General features: G+C 37.7%; 2 protein-coding genes across 4 annotated transcripts in view; one reads left to right on the top strand and one right to left on the bottom strand.

The window, feature by feature from the left end:
• LOC126973885 (SH2 domain-containing protein 4B-like) overlaps nucleotides 1-7706 on the top strand; it is a 65335-nt gene extending 57629 nt beyond the window's left edge. Inside the window, exons 6-10 of the mRNA XM_050821245.1 lie at nucleotides 358-532; nucleotides 1481-1582; nucleotides 2754-2861; nucleotides 3839-4033; nucleotides 5094-7706. Coding sequence (XP_050677202.1) covers nucleotides 358-532; nucleotides 1481-1582; nucleotides 2754-2861; nucleotides 3839-4033; nucleotides 5094-5191 — 678 coding nt within the window. The 3' untranslated portion in view covers nucleotides 5192-7706. The remainder of the gene's footprint in view (nucleotides 1-357; nucleotides 533-1480; nucleotides 1583-2753; nucleotides 2862-3838; nucleotides 4034-5093) is intronic.
• A 5069-nt stretch (nucleotides 7707-12775) lies between these two features.
• Nucleotides 12776-21380, bottom strand: part of LOC126973877 (cyclin-dependent kinase-like 4) — a 40412-nt gene continuing 31807 nt past the window's right edge. For all 3 annotated transcript variants that reach the window (XM_050821233.1, XM_050821234.1, XM_050821235.1), the window contains 5 exons: nucleotides 21054-21151; nucleotides 17478-17611; nucleotides 16010-16119; nucleotides 14870-14946; nucleotides 12776-13051 (listed from right to left, as the gene is read on the bottom strand). In XM_050821233.1, the coding sequence (XP_050677190.1) occupies nucleotides 12992-13051; nucleotides 14870-14946; nucleotides 16010-16119; nucleotides 17478-17611; nucleotides 21054-21151 (479 nt within the window). In that variant the 3' untranslated portion in view covers nucleotides 12776-12991. The remainder of the gene's footprint in view (nucleotides 13052-14869; nucleotides 14947-16009; nucleotides 16120-17477; nucleotides 17612-21053; nucleotides 21152-21380) is intronic.

Genomic DNA, 21380 nt, shown 5'->3' with positions numbered 1-21380 from the left:
TTTATTATTATAACTTATATGTCGTAAATCCTACTACTCCACAGCTATCAGAATAATATCGTTATCCTACAGCTCCACAGAATATCTAAATGATCGGGCAGCCTGGGACTAGAATATGATTATTTAATAGCAATATTAATGACAGTACAATATTGTATATTTTATTAAAAAGAGCGTAAAAAAAGAATGCTGTTAGAGTCACTTCTTCTCTCTCAGAGCGCCATTTGTTACCGGTAATTGGTATTAGTATCTAGTATACTAGAAATGGCATTAAAAAGAATTCTAAAGGAATCAATTTTGAAAAAATATGTGCCTTTTATTTTGTATTAAAAGTATTTGAATTTAAAATAACTGCAGGAGTCGAACGTTTGTCGCGGTGATGGAGTGAGTCTCCGCGTGGCAGCCTGGGAGCGACGCGTGGCTGCGGCACGTGCTGGAGACATCCTGCGGGGGCTGCGGGCGAGACGGGCGAGGACCTTGAGGGACGCTCAGCTGCAGGCCAGGGATGAAGATGTCGTGTGGAGGGAGCAAGGTACGGACCTGCGGACGTTGGCGACGGTGTAGCTTTTTTGTGGGCTCCTTTCTTCGCAATTAAACTCCTCAATTCCGTCCAATTTGCGTGCTGGTCACTCTAAATCAAATCAAAATAACTTCTTTCGTTTAGGTCAAGAAAAAGATTTAAAAAAAAAAATTTTTTTCTCTTTTTACCATTTACCACCACTTTGGGTCATCCATCCACTACAACAGCTCGTTTACGAGCATGACGCATGAACCAGCACTCGTCCTGGACAATATTTTAGGGAACGGAACGACCCGCCCCACGTCACAGCCACAAGCACTCTTTGATGACTCAATGAGTGACATTTTTAGATGTTTTAAATTACGTATATAAGTCTAAAATTTAGAATATATTTGTTTCATCATTGCATTGCAGACTCTATAAATATTTTGTAAAATGCTGATTGTTACAATATGTTTATTAATAGAGTAGCAATTCTGGCCACTTCTTCTCATTAAGGCTCGACTATTCCAAAATGTTAATTTTGACATTTAAGTGTGTAAGTTAAGTTACATTACAATAAGTTTACCTTATACTTACTTACATTAGTCGGGTATTATATTATGTTCTATTCTTTTTCTTATTCTATATTAAGTGTACATTTCAGTCAAAACCACAAAGGCGCCTATTTCTGCCGTGAAGCAGTAATGTGTAAACATTACTGTGTTTCGGTCTGAAGGACGCCGTAGCTAGTGAAATGACTGGGCAAATGAGACTTAACATCTTATGTCTCAGGGTGACGAGCGCAATTGTAGTGTCACTCAGAATTTTTGGGTTCTTCAGATATCCTGAGCGGCACTGCATTTTCATTACCATTAGCTGAACGTCCAGCTCGTCCAGCCCTTATTTTCATAAAAAATAACCATGTTTGTTATTGGTGAAGTTACTTTATGTGAGCCAACCTAAGTCTGCTTTTAACAGAAAGGAAAGCAAAAGAAGCAGAGGCAGCGATGAGGGAGATAGCACGGGCTGCCCGCGAGGCTCACCGACGGAGCGTCGACCCGGTACCTTGTCACACTACAGGTATGACCCAGCCTAGCGAAACTCTAATAAGAAAGCGATTCACTCGATTGTATGAAACGTTCAGTCATTGATAGATTGACAGATGACGGCTATCATCTTATCATATATATTAAAATTTTCTTATATTAACAAAAATCCTTAACACTGTATAGTTTTTTCCAAATAACCATTTTGAACAAGACTCTAGGAATTCGTTTCTGTGATAAGTTTTTTGACTCTAGCGGTAGATGATTGTATATGTACACATTACATAGCTACTATTTAAGTATAATGTTGTTCTGGGACACTGGCCATAAACTAGTCTATCCTAAATAGTATCATCATCATCATCAGCCGGAAGACGTCCACTGCTGGAAAAAGGCATCCCCGAAAGATTTCCGCGACGATCAGTTCTGTGCTGCCCTCATCCAACCAGATCGTCGGTCCATATAGTGGCTAGCCTACCAACACTGCGTCTTCCAGTCCGTGGTCGCCATTCGAGGACTTTACTGCCCCAACGGCCATCTGTCCGTCGAACTATGTGCCCCGCTCACTACACTTCAGTTTCGCAATCATGTCTGAAGACGAAGGTTTTCAACCAGCATGTTACCAGTGATGACTTACGGTACGCAGTCGTGGTTGCTCACTAAGGGCCTTTTGAGAAAGCTCATGGTCGCTCAGAGGGCAATGGAGAGGGCTATGCTCAGAGTTTTCCTGCGAGATCGAATCAGAAATGAAGACCAAAGTTACCGAAACTCTTTATTATACTTAAGAGATATGTATTGTACAAGTTATATTAGCATCAAGAAGCAATGTATGTAATTATAATTAATCTATATATATAAAAGAGAATGTATGTATGTATGTTCCCTAATAACTCCTAAACTATTCGACCGATCACAATGAAATCTTTTGTAATAGATTCGTTGAAGCTCATGGAAGGTTTACATATATAGTTTGTCGTGTCACGATCCCACCCACGCACTCACCCATGCATTTACCATATATCTAGAACCGTTTATTGACAGAACAACGTCTCAACGGGTCAGCTAGTAATGAATAAATGAAAAAAAAAATATATTACAGAAGTTACTAACTTTGTGAAATATTTTTTTAAACTATTTGTGTAAAAAAATAAGAATGTTCCTTTGCTATTGCGCTATTTTCGAACGAAGTTGTACAATCCCTACAGTAAGTGCACCTCCGAGTAGAGAAGCAGTGCTGGAGTGGTTCAAGAGTCACGAACAAAAGCGTGGAGTCGGTCTGGATGAGAACAACAAACCTGTGGACTGGTTTCATGGTAATTTTATTACTAACCTACTTATTATATATTATGTATAATTCTAAATTTTTATTTACAATCAATATTGTAAATTGTTGCGATCAACTCTTATATAAAATTCTCGTGTCATGGTGTTAAACTTTGAACTCCTCCGAAACGGCTTGACCGATTCTCATGAAATTTTGAGTGCATATTGGGTAGGTCTGAGAATCGGACAACATCTATTTTTCATCCCCCTAAATGTTAAGGGTGGTCCACATGAAATTTTTTTTTTTTTGACATTTTCTTTAGTTTGATTATGAGTCAGCATTAAAAATACATACAACTCCAAATTTTCACCCATCTTACGATCAACAGTTACTTTTGTATCGCGATTTTAATATAAGGCAATACAACGTTCGCTGGGTCAGCTAGTATTATGTATAATTCTAATTTTTATTTATAATATCGCAACTCATATGAATAAATAATATTTTACAAAACATACTATAATTATCATTACCTGATAGTGTACCAAGAATACTGGCAGATTTTCCGCTTTGCTATAAACTGTTCCAATACCTAGCTTTACAATATAGAAACAGGTAAGATTGTTGAATATTTAAAAAAAAGCTTTATAAAATACACAATAGATTTAAAAGTAAATGTATACACTTTTATTATAAAGTCCCAGCTCCTGTTCAGGCATTATCTATAAATAAATGTTTTATTAAAAAATGGCTCTGTCGCATTCCTACTACTCCACATCTGAATATCTAAGTGATCGGGCAGCCTGGGTCTAGATTATGATGTTGTACATTGTATTAAAAAGAGCGCAAAAAAATTCTGGGAGAACCACTTCTTCTCTCTCAGAGCGCCATTTTTTTCCGAAGCGGTGGTAATATTAGAACTGACATCAAAAAGAATTCTATTCGAATCATTTTTTAGAAAATAAATGCCTTTATGCCTTTTATGATCTGCTGAATTGGTCCTGATAAGACGATATTTGCCGATAGGTTTAATAAGTCGCGTGGAGGCCGAGCGTATGGTCAACGAGAGTGGTGAGGGTAGCTTCGTGGTGCGTTTGTCGGAGCGAGTGTGGGGGTACGCCATCTCGTACCGCGCCGCCGCCCGCTGCAAGCACTACCTGGTTGACACCAGCGACGGATACCGGCTGCTGGGCGCCGGTCAGATCTCGCATCGCACCCTCGGTAAGTACAACTTGCGATCCAAGCTGAATCGCAATCACAAAATTTTAAACACAACATAAAAACGTGGCTTGAGTCTTCATCACACCATCCTTTAACATCCACCGAAAAAAAAAACTTGAATTACACCTAAACGAAATGTGACCATACCACTCCCGATTCGCGGTATAAGTACTGACATAGAGGGGTTAACCACAACGGCGCCTATTTCGACCGTGAAGCAGTAATGTGTAAACATTACTGTGTTTCGGTCTGAATGGCGCTGTAGCCAGTGAAATTACTGGGCAAATGAGACTTGAAATCTTATGTCTCAAGGTGACGAGCGCAATTTTTATTCCGCTCAGAATTTTTGGGGATTTTCAAGAATCCTGAGCGGCACTGCCTTGTAATGGGCTAAGCGTATCAATTACCATCAGCTGAACTTCCTGCTCGTCTCGTCCCTAATTTTTATTAAAAAAAATACCGATAGAATGTCACTACTTCTGGAACCGTACTGCAACTGCTCTTTTTCACTCGCCTTCACTTGTACTTTCAAGAAACAAGATTTTTGAGGACCTGGTCTTACTAAAGTGTTCCTGTAGATACTGATCATATCAAAGAGGAAGTAAATACTACGTAATATGAGGCAGGTTGCCTAAGTAAAAATTAAAATTTTGTTTAGTATGAAACGTGCAGTCATTTGACATAAGTTGGACATAGTAGTAATTACAGTATGGCGATTGGCCAAGAAGTATAATCCGGCTAAGTTTTAAAGCGAACAGTTGCTTAAAACGAAGTAGATTTCGCCTATCTCCGTTTTTAAAAGATTATAGCCGTCATCTGTCAATCTATCAATGACTGCACTTTTCATATAATCGACTGGATCTATTTTCCTTAGAGAATTTCGCTAGGCTGATCAGACTGACTAGATCACATTTGATTGACTGATCTTAATATAATTATACAATATCAATTCGCATCCGCGTTAAATATCTTCCACACATGCCAAGTTTTTGTCAAAACAATAATACTGCTTCCTGAATATGATTTAAATAATTAAGATATTTTTATTATTTTGTTCCAGCGGACCTCATAAACTACCATAAAACAGTCCCAATAACGGAGTCTGGCGGCGAATTGCTCATGACAGCGTGCGTTCCCGCGCAAACTGTTGTCATTTAAAGGACGCCATTTTTATTTCAATACATTGTTAAGCATTATTTTATTAAGGGACCATTTACTCAGTCATTGTATAAAGTAATCTTGTTTATCTTACTTTAGCGTTAATTGAAGCGTATACAAAACGTCATTAAACAAACTATGCTCAATAAACGTTTAAATCTATACAAATAATGTATTGGGGGAAGTCTTCTAAGGGCGGAAACACATAGTTTCTAGGACTATTTTTTATTTAGATGTTTGAAACAGATAGATCCTTACATTAACTAGTAGGTACATACATAGTTAATATATAATATAAAAGGAATATTCTAGTAGCTTTACCCCAAATATTCTCTTCAACGAGTTGAAAACTTTTTCCACAAATTTTAACTTTCGGTTTAATTAATTGCAGTATACTTATACTTTTTTTACGTTTTATCTTCCCAAGGGGTGATCTGTTGTTGGCAGAATTTGACAATGGTAACAAAATAATGTGTCACCATGGTCAACGTGGTGTTGTAAGCGTTGTGATAATATTTTCCATTTTTCAAATCTTTTTCGTGTCGATCATTTTCTTTCTTTTAAAACAACTTGTCAGCTGCTGGACGGCAAAGAAGTTTAAACATTAAAGTTTACTTATCTTACTAAAACGAAGTAGAAAATTAATTGTATAATGTTTAGGTAACTTGGAAAACTATATTGACTGAAAACTAATTTAAATACTAAACACAAACTATATTCACTTATAAAGTCTGCAACAAAGCACTTTCCTATAGAAAAAAATCCAAAATCACCGCTCCTACTATAGTTATTTCCCTCTCTTCGAATACGCTTCCCGTGACCTTCGCTTTTATGTGGTTCTACAATTAAACTTCTTAATTGGGTCAAATTTTTCTGAAGGATCATTCTAACTAGCCTACCTCCTTCCAGACGCTCAGCACCTTCTCCACTCCTGTACATTCTCATACTCATAATGCCGTCTTCCAGACAACCTCTGCAGTAAGAGTTTCGGATGTCGTGTTTGTTTAAACCGACGAACGACGAGATGTTTGAGCCAATGGGTCAGTCTGGGCGATAGTGCAGGTATTGCTTCCGACTGTCTACTACTTGTTAGGTGTCATTTTACCAGTGGGAGGCTCCTTTGCACAGGAACGCGCCTATCTCTGCCGTGAAGCAGTAATGTGTAAGCATTACTGTGTTTCGGTTTGAAGGGCACCGTAGCTAGCGAAATTACTGGGCAAATGAGACATAACAACTTATGTCTCAGAGTTTTTGGGCTTTTTCAATAGTCTACTGCAGTATAATGGGCAGGGCGTATCAATTACCAACAGCTGAACGTTCTGCTCGTCTCGTCCCTTATTTACATTTAAAAAACCCTTGATCACATCGTATTCCGCACCACTTCTACTGATATTCGAATATATTAATTAAGACTCGTGAAAAAATCGTGCGTGTCCGGCTTTACGGGACTTCCCCATAGTGTATGAAGTTTACTACAATTGTATAAGTGTTATAATATTGGTATATTTATAAGAGTCTACGTGTGTAAGTAGTACGGCTTATATTTTTATACAAATAGTACTTAAATTTCTTGAACGAATCTTGGTAATGATTTAAATAGTATATCATCATTTATAATTACCTACTGTCAGGTTGACCCATACAAACTCTAAACCTTAGATTAAGGATTGGTCTCCGCTGCCCTCCAATTAGATACCGCAGGCGTAGTCGGAAATTGCGGCGACTAATACTACGCCCTAATGGGCGTACTCGAGCCAATGTGTGACGGTGACGTGCCACAACAAACAAAATAAACAATAAACTTAAAACTAAAATTTTGCGTGAAGCTTTCTAAAAATAATAAGTACTAAAAGAGATAAGAAAGACACTGGGATCACATATCATCAGTAAGTATTTTGTATTTTATTAATTTCAATGTAAAATAACACGAAGCGTATGTTACAAAAATTTGATAGATGCCACTGAGTGCAAAGATGCTGCGGACACAAGCATCTAATAGTTGCCGTAATAAAAAAGCTATTGTTCTTAGGTAGTGCGGTATCTAGTTGGAACGCAGCGGAGATCAATCCTTAATCTAAGCTCTAAACCTTTTTAAGCCAATATCCAAATATAAAGATATAATTAAAGTAGAAATGTTTGTATTAAAATATTATAAATGAAAATAACACATTACTTGCATTTTGATGACTAACTTAACCATTATATTAATTAAACTTTTTACATTTAACGTAGACAGCGAATCTTTCTACCGCGGAACGTATTTTATGCATTTTTTAGTAATAATCTCAATTTAACCCAATATCTTATTAGTATATTATGCTTGTACGATGTGATAATTCGGAGCGTATTAAAATCATTGGTGACCAGTATTATGCTTGGAGGAAATCTCCCAAAATTCGGGGAAAATTAAGCCAAAGTAAATTTTATTTAGCGTTATTGTGTATGCCATTTAAACATTTCCTTTTTAGTTTGTAAGTGCTGTAAACTGCCAATTTTAATAAATTATGAAAATCTATAGTTTGTTTTATTATAAACACTTTTTAAAACTACTAGGTTGTATGAACAGCTGAAAATATCAAGCACATGAGACTTAAAAACTTATGTCTATAAGGATAATTTTTATCCATGTTGGGGTTTGATTATTAAAGTATTCTGAAAGACAGGAATGTCTTTAAGTGCAGTTCCCGCATTGCGGCATCAATTCTTAATGATGGGGTAAGGTGATCATGTGAACTTTGTGCACGTTCAAAGATGGCCCAAACGGGGAAGGGAGAGACTGCTGAATGCGCCAATGGTTCAGTAGAAAATAATGACAATAGTATTACCCACATTATAAATTTTGATGTTTTTGATTCAGTAGGTTCTTAATCATCAGCTATCTATAAAATATTGGTGTGGTAGTTATATGGAAAATATAGGCTTTTATAGTATAAAATAACAACTTATACTTATTAATGATGTCAATAAAAAAAGCTCTTAAAAGAATTCTAGAAATACCCACAGAACACTATATGATAGGGTGAAGCGGCGCATGGGAACGTAAAAGAAAGATGGCGTCCTAGTATTATTGATTGACGCACTTTCACACATTTATCTAATGCCTATATGCCTAATCTAAATTGCCCAATGGGTACAAGACAATGTACCTATATTTAATACAATATACACGCTTAAACATACATAAAAACATAAATATCAATTACTGAAATAAATAATATTTCGAATTCATTATTCAAATACGGGACCCTAGCTTAGAAGGCACTGGGCTATAATAATACATCGGACTGAACATCATTTTTATGTACCTAATGAAATTAAAAAAAGCAGGCAAGTAAATGTCGGACTCGCCCATGAAGGGTTCCGTAGCAGCAAGAAACATAATATAAAACTTATCTATATTTCGTTTCTATAAACGAAAATTATATTAAATTATTTAAATGAAAAAGGCAAAAAATCTTTGCTCAAAATCATACAGTGCAAATGAGCTTTCATTATTTATGACGTATTTAAAAAAAACTACTTACTAGATCTCGTTCAAACCAATTTTCGGTGGAAGTTTGCATGGTAATATACAATATCATCACATTTTTTTTAGATTTATTATTCTCTTATTTTATGAGTTACGGGGGGGGGACACATTTCCCACTTTGGAAGTGTCTGTCGCGCTTACTATTCAGTTTAAAAAAAATGATATTAGTAACCTCGATATCATTTTTTGAAGACATATCCATATAGGTATGACACGACACGTATGGGTTTGATAAATAAAAAAACTAAGTTGCAGAGTTCTAAGTATTATAACACCCAAAACTTTGTTTTTTCTATTTTTGTGTGAAAATGTTAACGCGGTTCACAGAATACATCTACTTACTAAGTTTCAATAGTATAGTTCTTATGGTTTTTGAAAAAAGTGGCTGTAACTTACACGGACAGACAGACATGACGAATCTATAAGGGTTCCGTTTTTTTCCATTTGGCTACGGTACCCTAAATATAATAATTGTAGGTTTCTTTTCGCGCCATAAACCATCCACGCCGTTACCTCTTGACACTTACAGTCTCTTGAATGGGGATTACACTTTTTTAATGTGTAGTAAATACTTATATAATGTTACTAGATTTTTCAGATACACCTAAATCAAAGTGCCGTACGGCACACTACTCCCTGATCAAGTTCTGTACCCTTATTTGGTTTATAAGATGGTTTATTTTGCATGGTCTTATAGCTTATTTCAATAGCTTTCTAATATATTCATTCAATTCATCCTAATTTTATGCAATCTAATAATACAGGTAAAATTATACGCATTGACAGACTACGCGCGCGCAAAATGACGCCGATCTATGGCATACCGCGGCGCGCGGCCACTTGCCGATTACGGAAGGTTACTCTTGTTTTGCTTCTAATCACTACATATTATTAAAAAAAAAACGCGTCTTTCTGTCTGTCTGTTCGCCATAAACTCAAAAACTACAGCACCGATTTTCATGCTGTGTTCTCTAGAAGCTTTCAGTACATAATTTGTTAAAATTTTGTATATATGAATGGTATTTGTTGGAGGTGTCGGAAAAAGCATGCTGTCTAGAGCTTTCTACAAAAAAGCTGTCTAAGCCCTTTGAGGTATAACAAAATAATTTATGGTGGAATTGTGTACTTATCCTAATTGTGGTCTACAGAAAAGTCTGCGATGGCATATGACTTGTTCCATTTTTTTTTTCTATTGACAGAACAGCGTCTGTGGGGTCAGCTAGTCTAGTCTAATATATAAAAATATTGTGTGCATATCGGGTAGGTCTGAGAATCGGCCATCATCTATTTTTCATACCCTTAAATGATAGATAGGTGACCCACACCAAATTATATTTTTTTATTTTTTTGTCAATTTATTTTTTTATTTTATTATGATTCAGCATTAAATTTATATAAAGCATTATTATCCTTCTGCAACTATTTTTGTATCGCGATTTTTATATTATTCTGTTCCATCCACAAAACCGATATAGGGTTGCATGATTGCAATCGAATTTAATAATTGTAGTATGATATATTTGGTAGGTCTGAGAATCGGTTGCATCTATTTTTAATACCCCAAATATTTTAATCATTTTATTTTTCATTAAGATTTTTTTTTATATACTTCATATGGCAATACAACGTTTACTGGGTCAGCTAGTTATCTATAAAGTTATCTCGACCGCTATTAGTTAGAATACGTTGTTAAATCTACCACAGTCTTAAATAATTTATTTGACAATAAATACAGGCTTCGCTCCAGGAACAGCTTCTTACCCTCAGTGCAGTCTCTCAACCAGTCCGCTGAGACTACACGTCTTGATTTTGGAGGTCACGGATAAGCACCTCAAACCTGAACATCAGCGTGAAGGAGAGACTAGCCAAAGGATACATACCTCAGCTGGCCTATCTGGAAGTCGCTCAACCGCCTTAGAGCAGGAGTGGGGAAATCTAGGGCAAACTTAGCGAGGTGGGGGTTTCATCTCTGGACATGATGATCAACCAGTGGGAGGCTCATTTGCACAGGAAGATTATGGGTACCACAACGGCGCCTATTTCTGCCGTGAAGCAGTAATGTGTAAACACGTGTTTCGGTCTAAAGGGCGCCGTAGCTAGTGCAATACCTGGACAAATGAGACTTAACATCTTATGTCTCAAGGTGACGAGCGCAATTGTAGTGCTGCTCAGAATTTTTGGGTTTTTCAAGCATCCTGAGCGGCACTGCATTTTAATGGGTAGGGCGTATCAATTACCAGCAGCTGAACGTCCTGGTCGTCTCGTCCCTTATTTCCTTAAAAAAAAGGATAATGAGTGCATATGCGGTCATCCGAGACAGACCGGTGCCTTTTTGGGCTAGATAAGAAGAAGAAGAAGACCATAAATAAGTAAAAAATAAGTATATAAATCCTCATCACAACCAGTTTGGATTTCGACCTGGATTGTCTACAGAGAGTGCTATACTGTGTGTTAAGAATGCTGTCACATACTGTACTAAGCGCAAGACTCCAGTTTATGCCTGTTTTCTTGACTTGTCGAAGGCGTTTGATCTGGTTTCATACAATATCTTATGGCGAAAAATGGGAGACGTTGGAATACCTTCAGAGATGATCAATATTTTCAAATTTTGGTATGGAAACCAGGTCAGCCATGTCAGATGGGCGGGAGTCTTGTCACATCCATATGGGTTGGAGTGCGGGGTGAGGCAGGGAGGATTGAGCTCACCAACGCTCTTTAACCTATATGTAAATGATCTGATTGGCGAGCTCAGTGGCACCAGGGTCGGCTGCTTCATAGACGGAACTTGTGTCAACAATATAAGCTACGCAGACGACATGGTGCTGCTGAGTGCGTCTATTTGTGGGCTCAGACAACTGATGGCCATATGTGAGGCTTATGTGGGAGGACATGGTCTTGCCTATAACGCTAGAAAAAGTAAAGTGATGGTCTTTGAGGCCGGGGGTAAAACACCAAATAAAGTACCACCTGTAATGCTCAATGGTACAGCGTCGGAGAGAGTATCTACGTTTAAATATCTTGGTCATATGTTGACTTCCGACCTCAGGGACGACACAGAAATCGAAAGAGAACGGAGAGCGTTGTCGGTGAGAGCGAATATGGTGGCTCGCAGATTCGTGCGTTGCTCAAACAGCGTCAAGATTACGCTGTTCAGAGCCTTTTGTACAACTTTCTACACGTGCAACCTGTGGGCCATGTACACTCAAAAAACTCAGCACGGGTCGACTGTTTTTATGCGACTGTACGCAAAAGATGTGGATCCCTGGTGAGCAGAGTGCGGGGCAGTACCAACAGCATTCTAAAGATGATTGCGAGCAGGTTGGATTGCAGATATTTGGGTCATTGCTGCAGTATTTCTAACGGAATGGTGCAGCGGTGACACACGTCTGTAACTTAATAAGTAATAGGTTTAGGATAAGTACTAACATAGAAATAAGTTTGCTGTTTTACTAACGATAATTAATATGAGTCATGATACTCGAAATAAAGATTTATTATTATTATTATAAATATAAACGCCAGTAATTGTAACATAAGCGTGTATCATAAAATAACACTATACATATTTACAAACCACCACATTCATCATTAAATAAAAACGTAAAATTTTTAAGAACGAATAGTTTTGCTACATTATAAATAGGAAAAAATCACAATCATGAAATTAATTTCATAAATAGCTTTAAATTTTCAAATTTTCGTATTTTTCGTACTTTTAAAATAACCAACCAATACGGCAGTAATTGTTAAAACTACCGTGGATGGGTTTTTGTCTTAAAAAGTACACAGTAGTTTACAATGTTGGTATTATAGTTATTTATGAAACTGTTGTGTATAAGGGTATTAAAACACGAATGTGGGAATGATAATAGTATCACATGAGTGTTTTAATACAAAATTATCACCAGTTGCATACAAGACTTTATCTACACCCATAATATGAATCCTCTATAAAAGATTCTGAAACAGTTAGCTTACTGCTAACATTATAAAAGCCAGTCCTATTAATCCTAATATTATCATGCAAAGGAGTGTTATTATGAAAACGGATGATATAATGTTGTACTGAATTTAATTACAACACTCGTTTGGATTATGTAATGGTTGTTGACATTGGGTGTTTTAATGTTGGCAATAAGGTAACTGTTTTAGAATCTTTAATAGAGGATTTAAAGAATGGGTGTAGATAAAAGTTATTAATAATATCTGGAGTTTCTTCGTAGGGCATTAAGAGGCGCGGGCATCTGGAACACGGCCCTGTGGCCCTGTAGTCACATGTAGGGTAAGTTCATCGGAGTGCGCTGAACGCAAGGTGGCTCCATGCTTGAACGCTGTACAAATAATAAAAGCAATCAATTGTTTAATCCCATAAATATGTGATAGTTCGGAGCGCATTAAAATTATTGTTGACCAGTATTAGGCGGAGGAAATCTCCCAAAATTCGGGAAATATTAAGCCAAAGTAAATTTTATTAAGCGTTGTAAAATGGGTAATACCTTCAAAGAATGCGCGTACACCTTTCTTAAAGGCTGGCAACTCTCCTGTGATTCCTCTGGTGTTGCAAGAGAATGTGGGCGGCTGTGACATTTGCCAGCTTCATAATACACATTTTTGTATTTGTGTCTCTTACCTGTCGTTTTTCCGTTGCATCCGGTTTGAAAACACGATTCTAAAGAAGTTTCACTTCAAAAATAGTAACAATTTTCTTTACTATTTTTTTATGACAATAAGGGACGAGACGAGCAGGACGTTCACCTGCTGGTAATTGATACGCCCTACCCATTACAATGCAGTGCCATGTCATTTGATTAATTTCACTAGCTTCGGCGCTCTTCAGACCGAAACACAGTAATGCTTAAACATTACTGTTCACGGCAGAAACCGTTGTGGTACCCATAATATAGCCGGCATCCTGTGCAAAGGAGCCTCCCACTGGTAAATCTCAATCTTTTTTGAACTAAGATTCTTGAACCTAATATTCTAAGCGGCATTGCACATGTCACTTTTAGACATAAGGCGTTAAGTCTCACTAGCCCAGTAATGTTTAACCGAAACACACAAAGCGGCCAAGTGCGAGTAGGACTCGCCACAAAGGGTTCCGCAGCAGCAAGTAACATAATATAATAGTTCTTGTAGTTCGTTATAACGATTTATGACGTACTAAAAAACGTACTTACTAGATCTCGCTCAAACCAAGTTTCGGAAGTTTGCATGGTAATATATATCATATTTTACCACTTTGGAAGTGTCTCCCGCGCAAACTATTTAGATTAGAAAAAATGATATTAAAAACCTCAATATCATTTTTGAAGAACTATCCATCGATGGGTATGGGTTTGATGATAACAAATTTTGAGTTTCAGTTCTAAGTATGGGGAAGACCCAAATTTTTCTTTCAATTGTGAGATAATCTTAATGCAGTTCACAGAATAAATCTACTTACCAAGTTTCAACGGTATAGTATTAATAGTTTCGGAAAAAAGTGGCTGTGACTAATGGACGGACAGACAGACAGACATGATGAATCTATAAGGGTTCCGTTTTTTTGCGATTTGGCTACGGAACCCTAAAAATGCTTGCAAAGAAGCATCACACTACCCTCTGCTGCAGTTCATAAGAGGCGGAACACCAACTTCTATAACGGTTAATGGATCTCTATCGGCCGTTCCCTATATTCAGACTATCTCTTACTAGAGATAAAACTTGTAACTATCGTTGACTTTCCTGTCCCAATAAACTTATCGAAGGTAACTCACCTTATCCGTACACGCTGTCTGACAATGGGACGGCGACGTATAGCTTACCAGCTATAGTAGTTTGTATGGAAATTACAATACACGCGTCCCAATATTAGGCGATAAGAATGACTTATCGGGTATATTGGGACAGCTGCAGATTATTGACAACTAATTACTAACAGTAGAAGGTAGTAATTTATCTCTATCTGTAGATAGTATATTGGGAACGGCCGTATGACAACTGGAATTCTGGTATACGAGCACATTGAGAATGTATTTGCTGTATTCATAGCTGGCGGGACAACGTCTACCGAGCTCATTTGTATAACCTAAGTTTTTAACTGATCGGAAAGTAACCTCTATTTAAATTAAAAAACATAAAATTGTACAAGAAATCAAGCATGTCCTTACATGGTCATAGATTTCACTGTGTTTGTTGACACTATGCGTGTGAGGCTTTTTGGCTTTCTTCATTGGACTGTTGCTTGCTGAAAATATTTAAAAAATCCTTTAGTTGACTTAAACATGCACAAATTCGTCTACTACTTATTAATGTCCCTCTCTGTTTGTGCTTAAATAAAAGAGCATATATGACGGTGAGATATGGGTATCTAGTTATGTACCAACAAATTTAATATCGAAATATCTAATTCATAAGGCTCATATCCTACAGGGTACAACAAAGATAAAAAAACGCACAACATATTTGACCTGTTTCAACGACACGCCACAGCTTTTGTTATTGTTCAGTGCAAAAGCTAAACTAAACATGCTGGCACTTTCTATCAATTTCAATTCAATTTTATTTTATAAAAAAATGGCTTTGTTGGAAATCCTACTACTCCCCAGCTGAATATCTAAGTGATCCCACAGCCTGGGACTAGATTATGATTATTTTATAGCAATGACAGTACAATATTGTATATTTTATTAAAAAAAGCGCAAAAAAGAATGCTGGGAGAGTTTCTTGCGCCGCTTCTTCTCTCTCAGAGCGACATTTGTTTACGAAGCTGCAGTAGTGTCTAGTATATTAGAAATGACATCAAAAATAATTATAAAGGAATCAATTTGAGGAAATAAACGCCTTTTATTCCTTTATTGAGCCCGACACTTGTCGGTCGATGGCCGACGAAAAATACTTTTTTAACGTCGGCCTAAATATATTAGGCTTTATTTAGATAAACACGGAGACCAGTTAATGATTCTGCACAGGACAATACTGGCTATTCAAATTCAAATTTCAAAATAGACTGCCTCAGACCTGAGAAGAACGGGCGCAAGAAACTCATTGATATCTATATATCTTTAAAATATTGAGTCACTAGACCGTGTAGATTGTATCGCGAAAAGGGTGGAACAATTTGGCCACATCTTTGCATAATTAGGCTTTTTGACGCCAATGAAAAAGGGATTACAGACGCCACGCCCATGAACTTCTGTATTATCAAAATATTCATTGATGCGTTGCTGGGCTTTGATGAAAGACTATGCTGTTTCCGTTCTAGTATGAAACCCTCAACAATCCGTCTCACAATTAATAAACTAACTAACCACCAGGCACGTAGGGCAGGCTGATGTCTGGCGGTGTCTTCTTCGCGTTCTTCTTGGCCAGCGACCGACCCCGGAGTAACTCCTCGTCCATTACCAATTTCTTGTTCACTCTGTACATAATAAAATACATTATCGTGCTTATATTATCTTTTACAATTATAATGATATTGATAACACCTTTAATGATTATTTATTCAAACAAAACAAATCTTATAACTATATTTACAATACTATGACTACATAAAATTAAAACTATCATTACGTGGAAGCGTATCAAGTTCTTGTTTTTAAATGCTCAGGCACAGATAATTCAAAATTCAAATCTCGAGCGATCGCCAATTCCGCGGTCATCTGGAGGGCAAAGCCAAATTGGCTTCGAAGGAGCTGGGTGTCAATAATAGAGTACGGCAATACTTCAAGCCGCTCCACATTCTAGCGCTCTACAAAGCGCAGGTCCGGCCACATATAAAGTATTGCTGCCATCTATGATCTGTTGCACCCCAGTGTCAGCTCGATCCATTTGACCGCGTGCAACGCAGAGCAGCTCGAATTGTCGGGGACCCAGTGCTGTGTGAACGGCTAGATCACTTGGCGTTGCGTAGAGACGTCGCTTCAATCTTCTACCGCATTTATCACGGGGAGTATTTCGAAGAGCTGTTTAACCTGATTCCTGCAGCCGAATTCCACCTTCGCACGACACGCCACAAGTAAGAATATCATCCCCACCATCTGGATGTGTGGCGGTCCTCCACAGTGCGGTTTTCAAGGAGCTTTCTTCCACGTACTACAGAGCTGTGGAATGAGCTTCCTTGTGCGGTATTTCCGTGACGATACTAAATGGGTACCTTCAAATAAAGCGCGTACACCTTCGGTAAAGGCCGGCAAAGCTCCTGTGATTCCTCTGGTGTTGCAAGAGAATGTGGGCGGCGGTGATCACTTAACAACAGGTGACCCGGACGCTCGTGTGTCCTCCTTTTCCATAAAATCTCGCCCTTTTTGTCTGACTGATTCGTCAACGTAGTGCCTAAATAGGTGGAGGCTACAAATGTGAAATTTAGTGAAAAAAAAGGGAAGTTTGGAAGTTCAACAATAGTAATAGAAAGAGCCACAAAGCCTATTATTATATTTTGTCATAATACATAATCGTTTCAATAGAGGCATTTGCTTAATGATATCACGTAGACTTTAACATGACAATGCTCCATCCCCGTTCCAATGCGTGTGTGTTATAGCACAGGTAATTACAATAATATCTTCTATCCCTTATCTTAACCTATACATACGGAATGGAAATAATTCAATCTACCAACTAAGGTGTGCTAACTGCTTATTGGTCAGTTCATAATAATCACAATATATCGCAGATAATCACAATAGTGGCTCCTGTGAATTTATATGTATATAAGATCAATTTTCCTAATGTGCTATCTATAATCGTTCGCCATTTATTAGCAGAAATTCAGATTACTTCTTGATATAGGGTGTCTTTGGGTAGGTGTTGACTGGAACGCTGAACGTGTGGAAGGTCTCGTTGATGGCTCGGGCCAGGCTCCGTGGGGGCGCCACGGTGGATACCATCGGGCCAGGACACCACGAGCTCATCTGCAATAATATGGAGTAACGCTTACACTACCATCAAGATTTGCACCGAAGGAGGCACCAGGCGGGCTCACGTCCAGACCCTTCTGCGCTCTCCGCCTCGGACGTCCTACTCGATACGGCATAATACGCGTGCACTTTGACACGCACGCGCTGTTTGCCGGTAACGGTAGTGTATAGGCAAAACGTTTCAGCGACATCCATTTTCAAGGCTGGTTGCTTCGGCAGGTGAGTTTAGAGGTATTTGTGGGAGGATGCTTCTTTGCACAGGATGCCGGCTAGATTATGGGCACCACAGCGGCAGCCGCCTTATTCTGCCGTGAAGCAGTAATGTGTAAGCATTTTTGTGTTTCGATCTGAAGGGCGCCGTGGCTAGTGTGTCTACATCTTATGTCTCAAGTTGACGAGCGCAACTGTGGTGCGACTCCAGAATTTTAGGATTTTCAATAATTCTGAGCGGCACTGCATTGTACCTAATGGGCAAAGCGTATCAATTACCATCAGCTGAACATCCTACTCGTCTCGTCTTGTCATAAAAAACATCAGTACAACTATTATTCTTATTGCAGTTTGAGTGCATTAGACTAGTAATCCCGTGATCTACAAATTAGTCTCAGAGTGACGGGATTTTCGACAAAAACGCTTTTATAATTTATTGGTAGCGAAATATATCAATGGTTTCTGTGTATTGTATATACATTTTAATTTACAAATGTGTGAGTTTTGGCGATATTAGTTCCCATATTAAGGCGCTATAGTCCTAAAAAGTAACATTTTAAAAAATCTACGTAAAATACTTCTACAAATCCTATGGTTCCAATTTTTTGACATGTTTATCTTCATTTCTTTATCTAAATTATCGCTGTTTCGAAAACACGATTACGAAAAAAAATCTTGATAGATTTATTTTTTGAAAAATAGTCTTTTTTATTTGAATTGTTTATATTATCATAAAACTATGATAGTTATAAACACAAAACTTATTTTATTCGATAGTTTATTAGTATTTATAAGTTTTCACTGTGGGATTTATCAATACGCTTTGTGAATTATTTTATATAAATTTTTTTCGTAATAAACCAAACGCGACGCCTTGGTTGCATGCTCGCTCAAGCCAGCAGTACGCCCGTGACCACTGTCAAGGAAGGTACTGTGTTCGTGTCTCTCGTGCTCACATCACGTAAGATTTTAGCAAACAAGTACAAATCGGGAATCAAAGTAAAAAAATAATGATGATGCGACAGCGTATTTGTTGCAATGTATAGGTAAATGTAAGTCGGAAAGTACTAAAATAAAATTTACGTAATATTATTTTGAATATTATGCCACGCGGGATTTTTGTATATATGTACTTTAGGGAAGAAAGATAAATCCAAGATGGGCGCCGCACAAAAGTATGATTTCAGCAATATGGATATCGTGTCCGAGGTTCTCGAGGGTGCAGATAACGATTTTGTGATCATTTTTGAAATCCAAGATGGCCGCCGCACAAAATTATGATTTCAGCAATATGGATATCGTGTCCGAGGTTCTCGAGGGTGCAGATAACGATTTTGTGATCATTTTTGAAATCCAAGATGGCCGCCGCACAAAATTATGATTTCAGCAATATGGATATCGTGTCCGAGGTTCTCGAGGGTGCATATAACGATTTTGTGATCATTTTTGAAATCCAAGATGGCCGCCGCGCAAAATAATGATTTCAGCAATATGGATATCGTGTCCGAGGTTCTGGAGGGTGCAGAGAACGATTGTGTGATCATATTTGAAATCCAAGATGGCAGCCGCACAAAATAATGATTTCAGCAATATGGATATCGTGTCCGAGGTTCTGGAGGGTGCAGAGAACGATTGTGTGATCATATTTGAAATCCAAGATGGCAGCCGCACAAAATAATGATTTCAGCAATATGGATATCGTGTCCGAGGTTCTCGAGGGTGCATATAACGATTTTGTGATCATTTTTGAAATCCAAGATGGCCGCCGCGCAAAATAATGATTTCAGCAATATGGATATCGTGTCCGAGGTTCTGGAGGGTGCAGAGAACGATTGTGTGATCATATTTGAAATCCAAGATGGCAGCCGCACAAAATAATGATTTCAGCAATATGGATATCGTGTCCGAGGTTCTGGAGGGTGCAGAGAACGATTGTGTGATCATATTTGAAATCCAAGATGGCAGCCGCACAAAATAATGATTTCAGCAATATGGATATCGTGTCCGAGGTTCTCGAGGGTGCATATAACGATTTTGTGATCATTTTTGAAATCCAAGATGGCCGCCGCGCAAAATAATGATTTCAGCAATATGGATATCGTGTCCGAGGTTCTGGAGGGTGCAGAGAACGATTGTGTGATCATATTTGAAATCCAAGATGGCAGCCGCACAAAATAATGATTTCAGCAATATGGATATCGTGTCCGAGGTTCTCGAGGGTGCATATAACGATTTTGTGATCATTTTTGAAATCCAAGATGGCCGCCGCGCAAAATAATGATTTCAGCAATATGGATATCGTGTCCGAGGTTCTGGAGGGTGCAGAGAACGATTGTGTGATCATATTTGAAATCCAAGATGGCAGCCGCACAAAATTATGATTTCTACTTTCTACTAAATTTATGAATACTATCACTTCTACTTTGTGATACAGTACAATATAACTGCGGTATGATTCGCTAATTAGTGCTTTGTGATGCGGTAAGACTCAGTTATGCACGTAAATTTATTCTTGTTAATGTTATATCTGTTCATAAGCACACTTCCGTTGGGCGATATATATGCTTTCAACATGATCCCAGAAAATGTGATAGCAAATTTAAAACAATTGTTAAAAACGTTTGTATGGTAATGGTTACTATAACTGATAACATAAATGTTTTCTTAATAATACCACAGGCTTATACTTGCTATGCCTACTACTCGGTTAAGTTGAGTTAGTAAATCTTTTATTAGGCGATGTATATACTTTTAAAATATGATACCAGATAATATACAAAACAAATGTGTTACGAAATTTAATAGAATTGTTAAAAAACGTTTGTGTGGGAAAGGTTATTATAACTTGAATCATTTTCTTAATGATACCACAGACTGGGAATGAAGCGAACACCTTCAGGCTCACAGATGTTCAGGCTATTTAATTAAAAACTTTTATTGTACGGTAACTTTGTATAATATTGACACACTTCTTACACAAATTATCTTGCCCCAAATTAAGGAAATGAAGCCTGTGTTATGGGTTGCAAGACAACGATATATTTAATACAATATACACACTTAAACATTCATAAATACATTTAAACATCTATGACTCAGAAACAAACATCCATATTCATCATATAAATGCTTGCACCTACCGGGAATCGAACCCGGGACCTCTAGCTTAGAAGGTACGATCGCTAACCACTCGGCTATACAGGTGAATAAATAAAATTTCCATTACTTCGACATGTTCAGGCGACGTTGGTGCATGCTCAACTGGGGTCTGTTGTGGTGTGGTACTGTGCCCCACATTGGTGCTATCCGCTGGCATATCTGTACCTACATAGAAGAAAGCAGGCATAATTATTTAATTATTGTTCTTTGAGATAAAACTACCACCTCAAAAAAAAATACGTTTTGTGACAAAAGTTCAGTCTCACTACCGAGGTTGGTTGATTACTTGAGTTGAGCATTACTGGCAAATGTTTAGGTTAATTATTTGCTTTTTAATGTAAGAAAAAACGATTTTTAGCTTACACTCTGTAGATATAGCATCAGGATGATTAAT

This window comes from Leptidea sinapis, chromosome 30 (genome assembly GCF_905404315.1).
Source record: "Leptidea sinapis chromosome 30, ilLepSina1.1, whole genome shotgun sequence".
NCBI lineage: Eukaryota > Metazoa > Arthropoda > Insecta > Lepidoptera > Pieridae > Leptidea > Leptidea sinapis.
The sequence above is the reverse complement of the archived record's forward strand: the minus strand, read 5'-3'. Positions and strand labels throughout refer to the sequence as shown.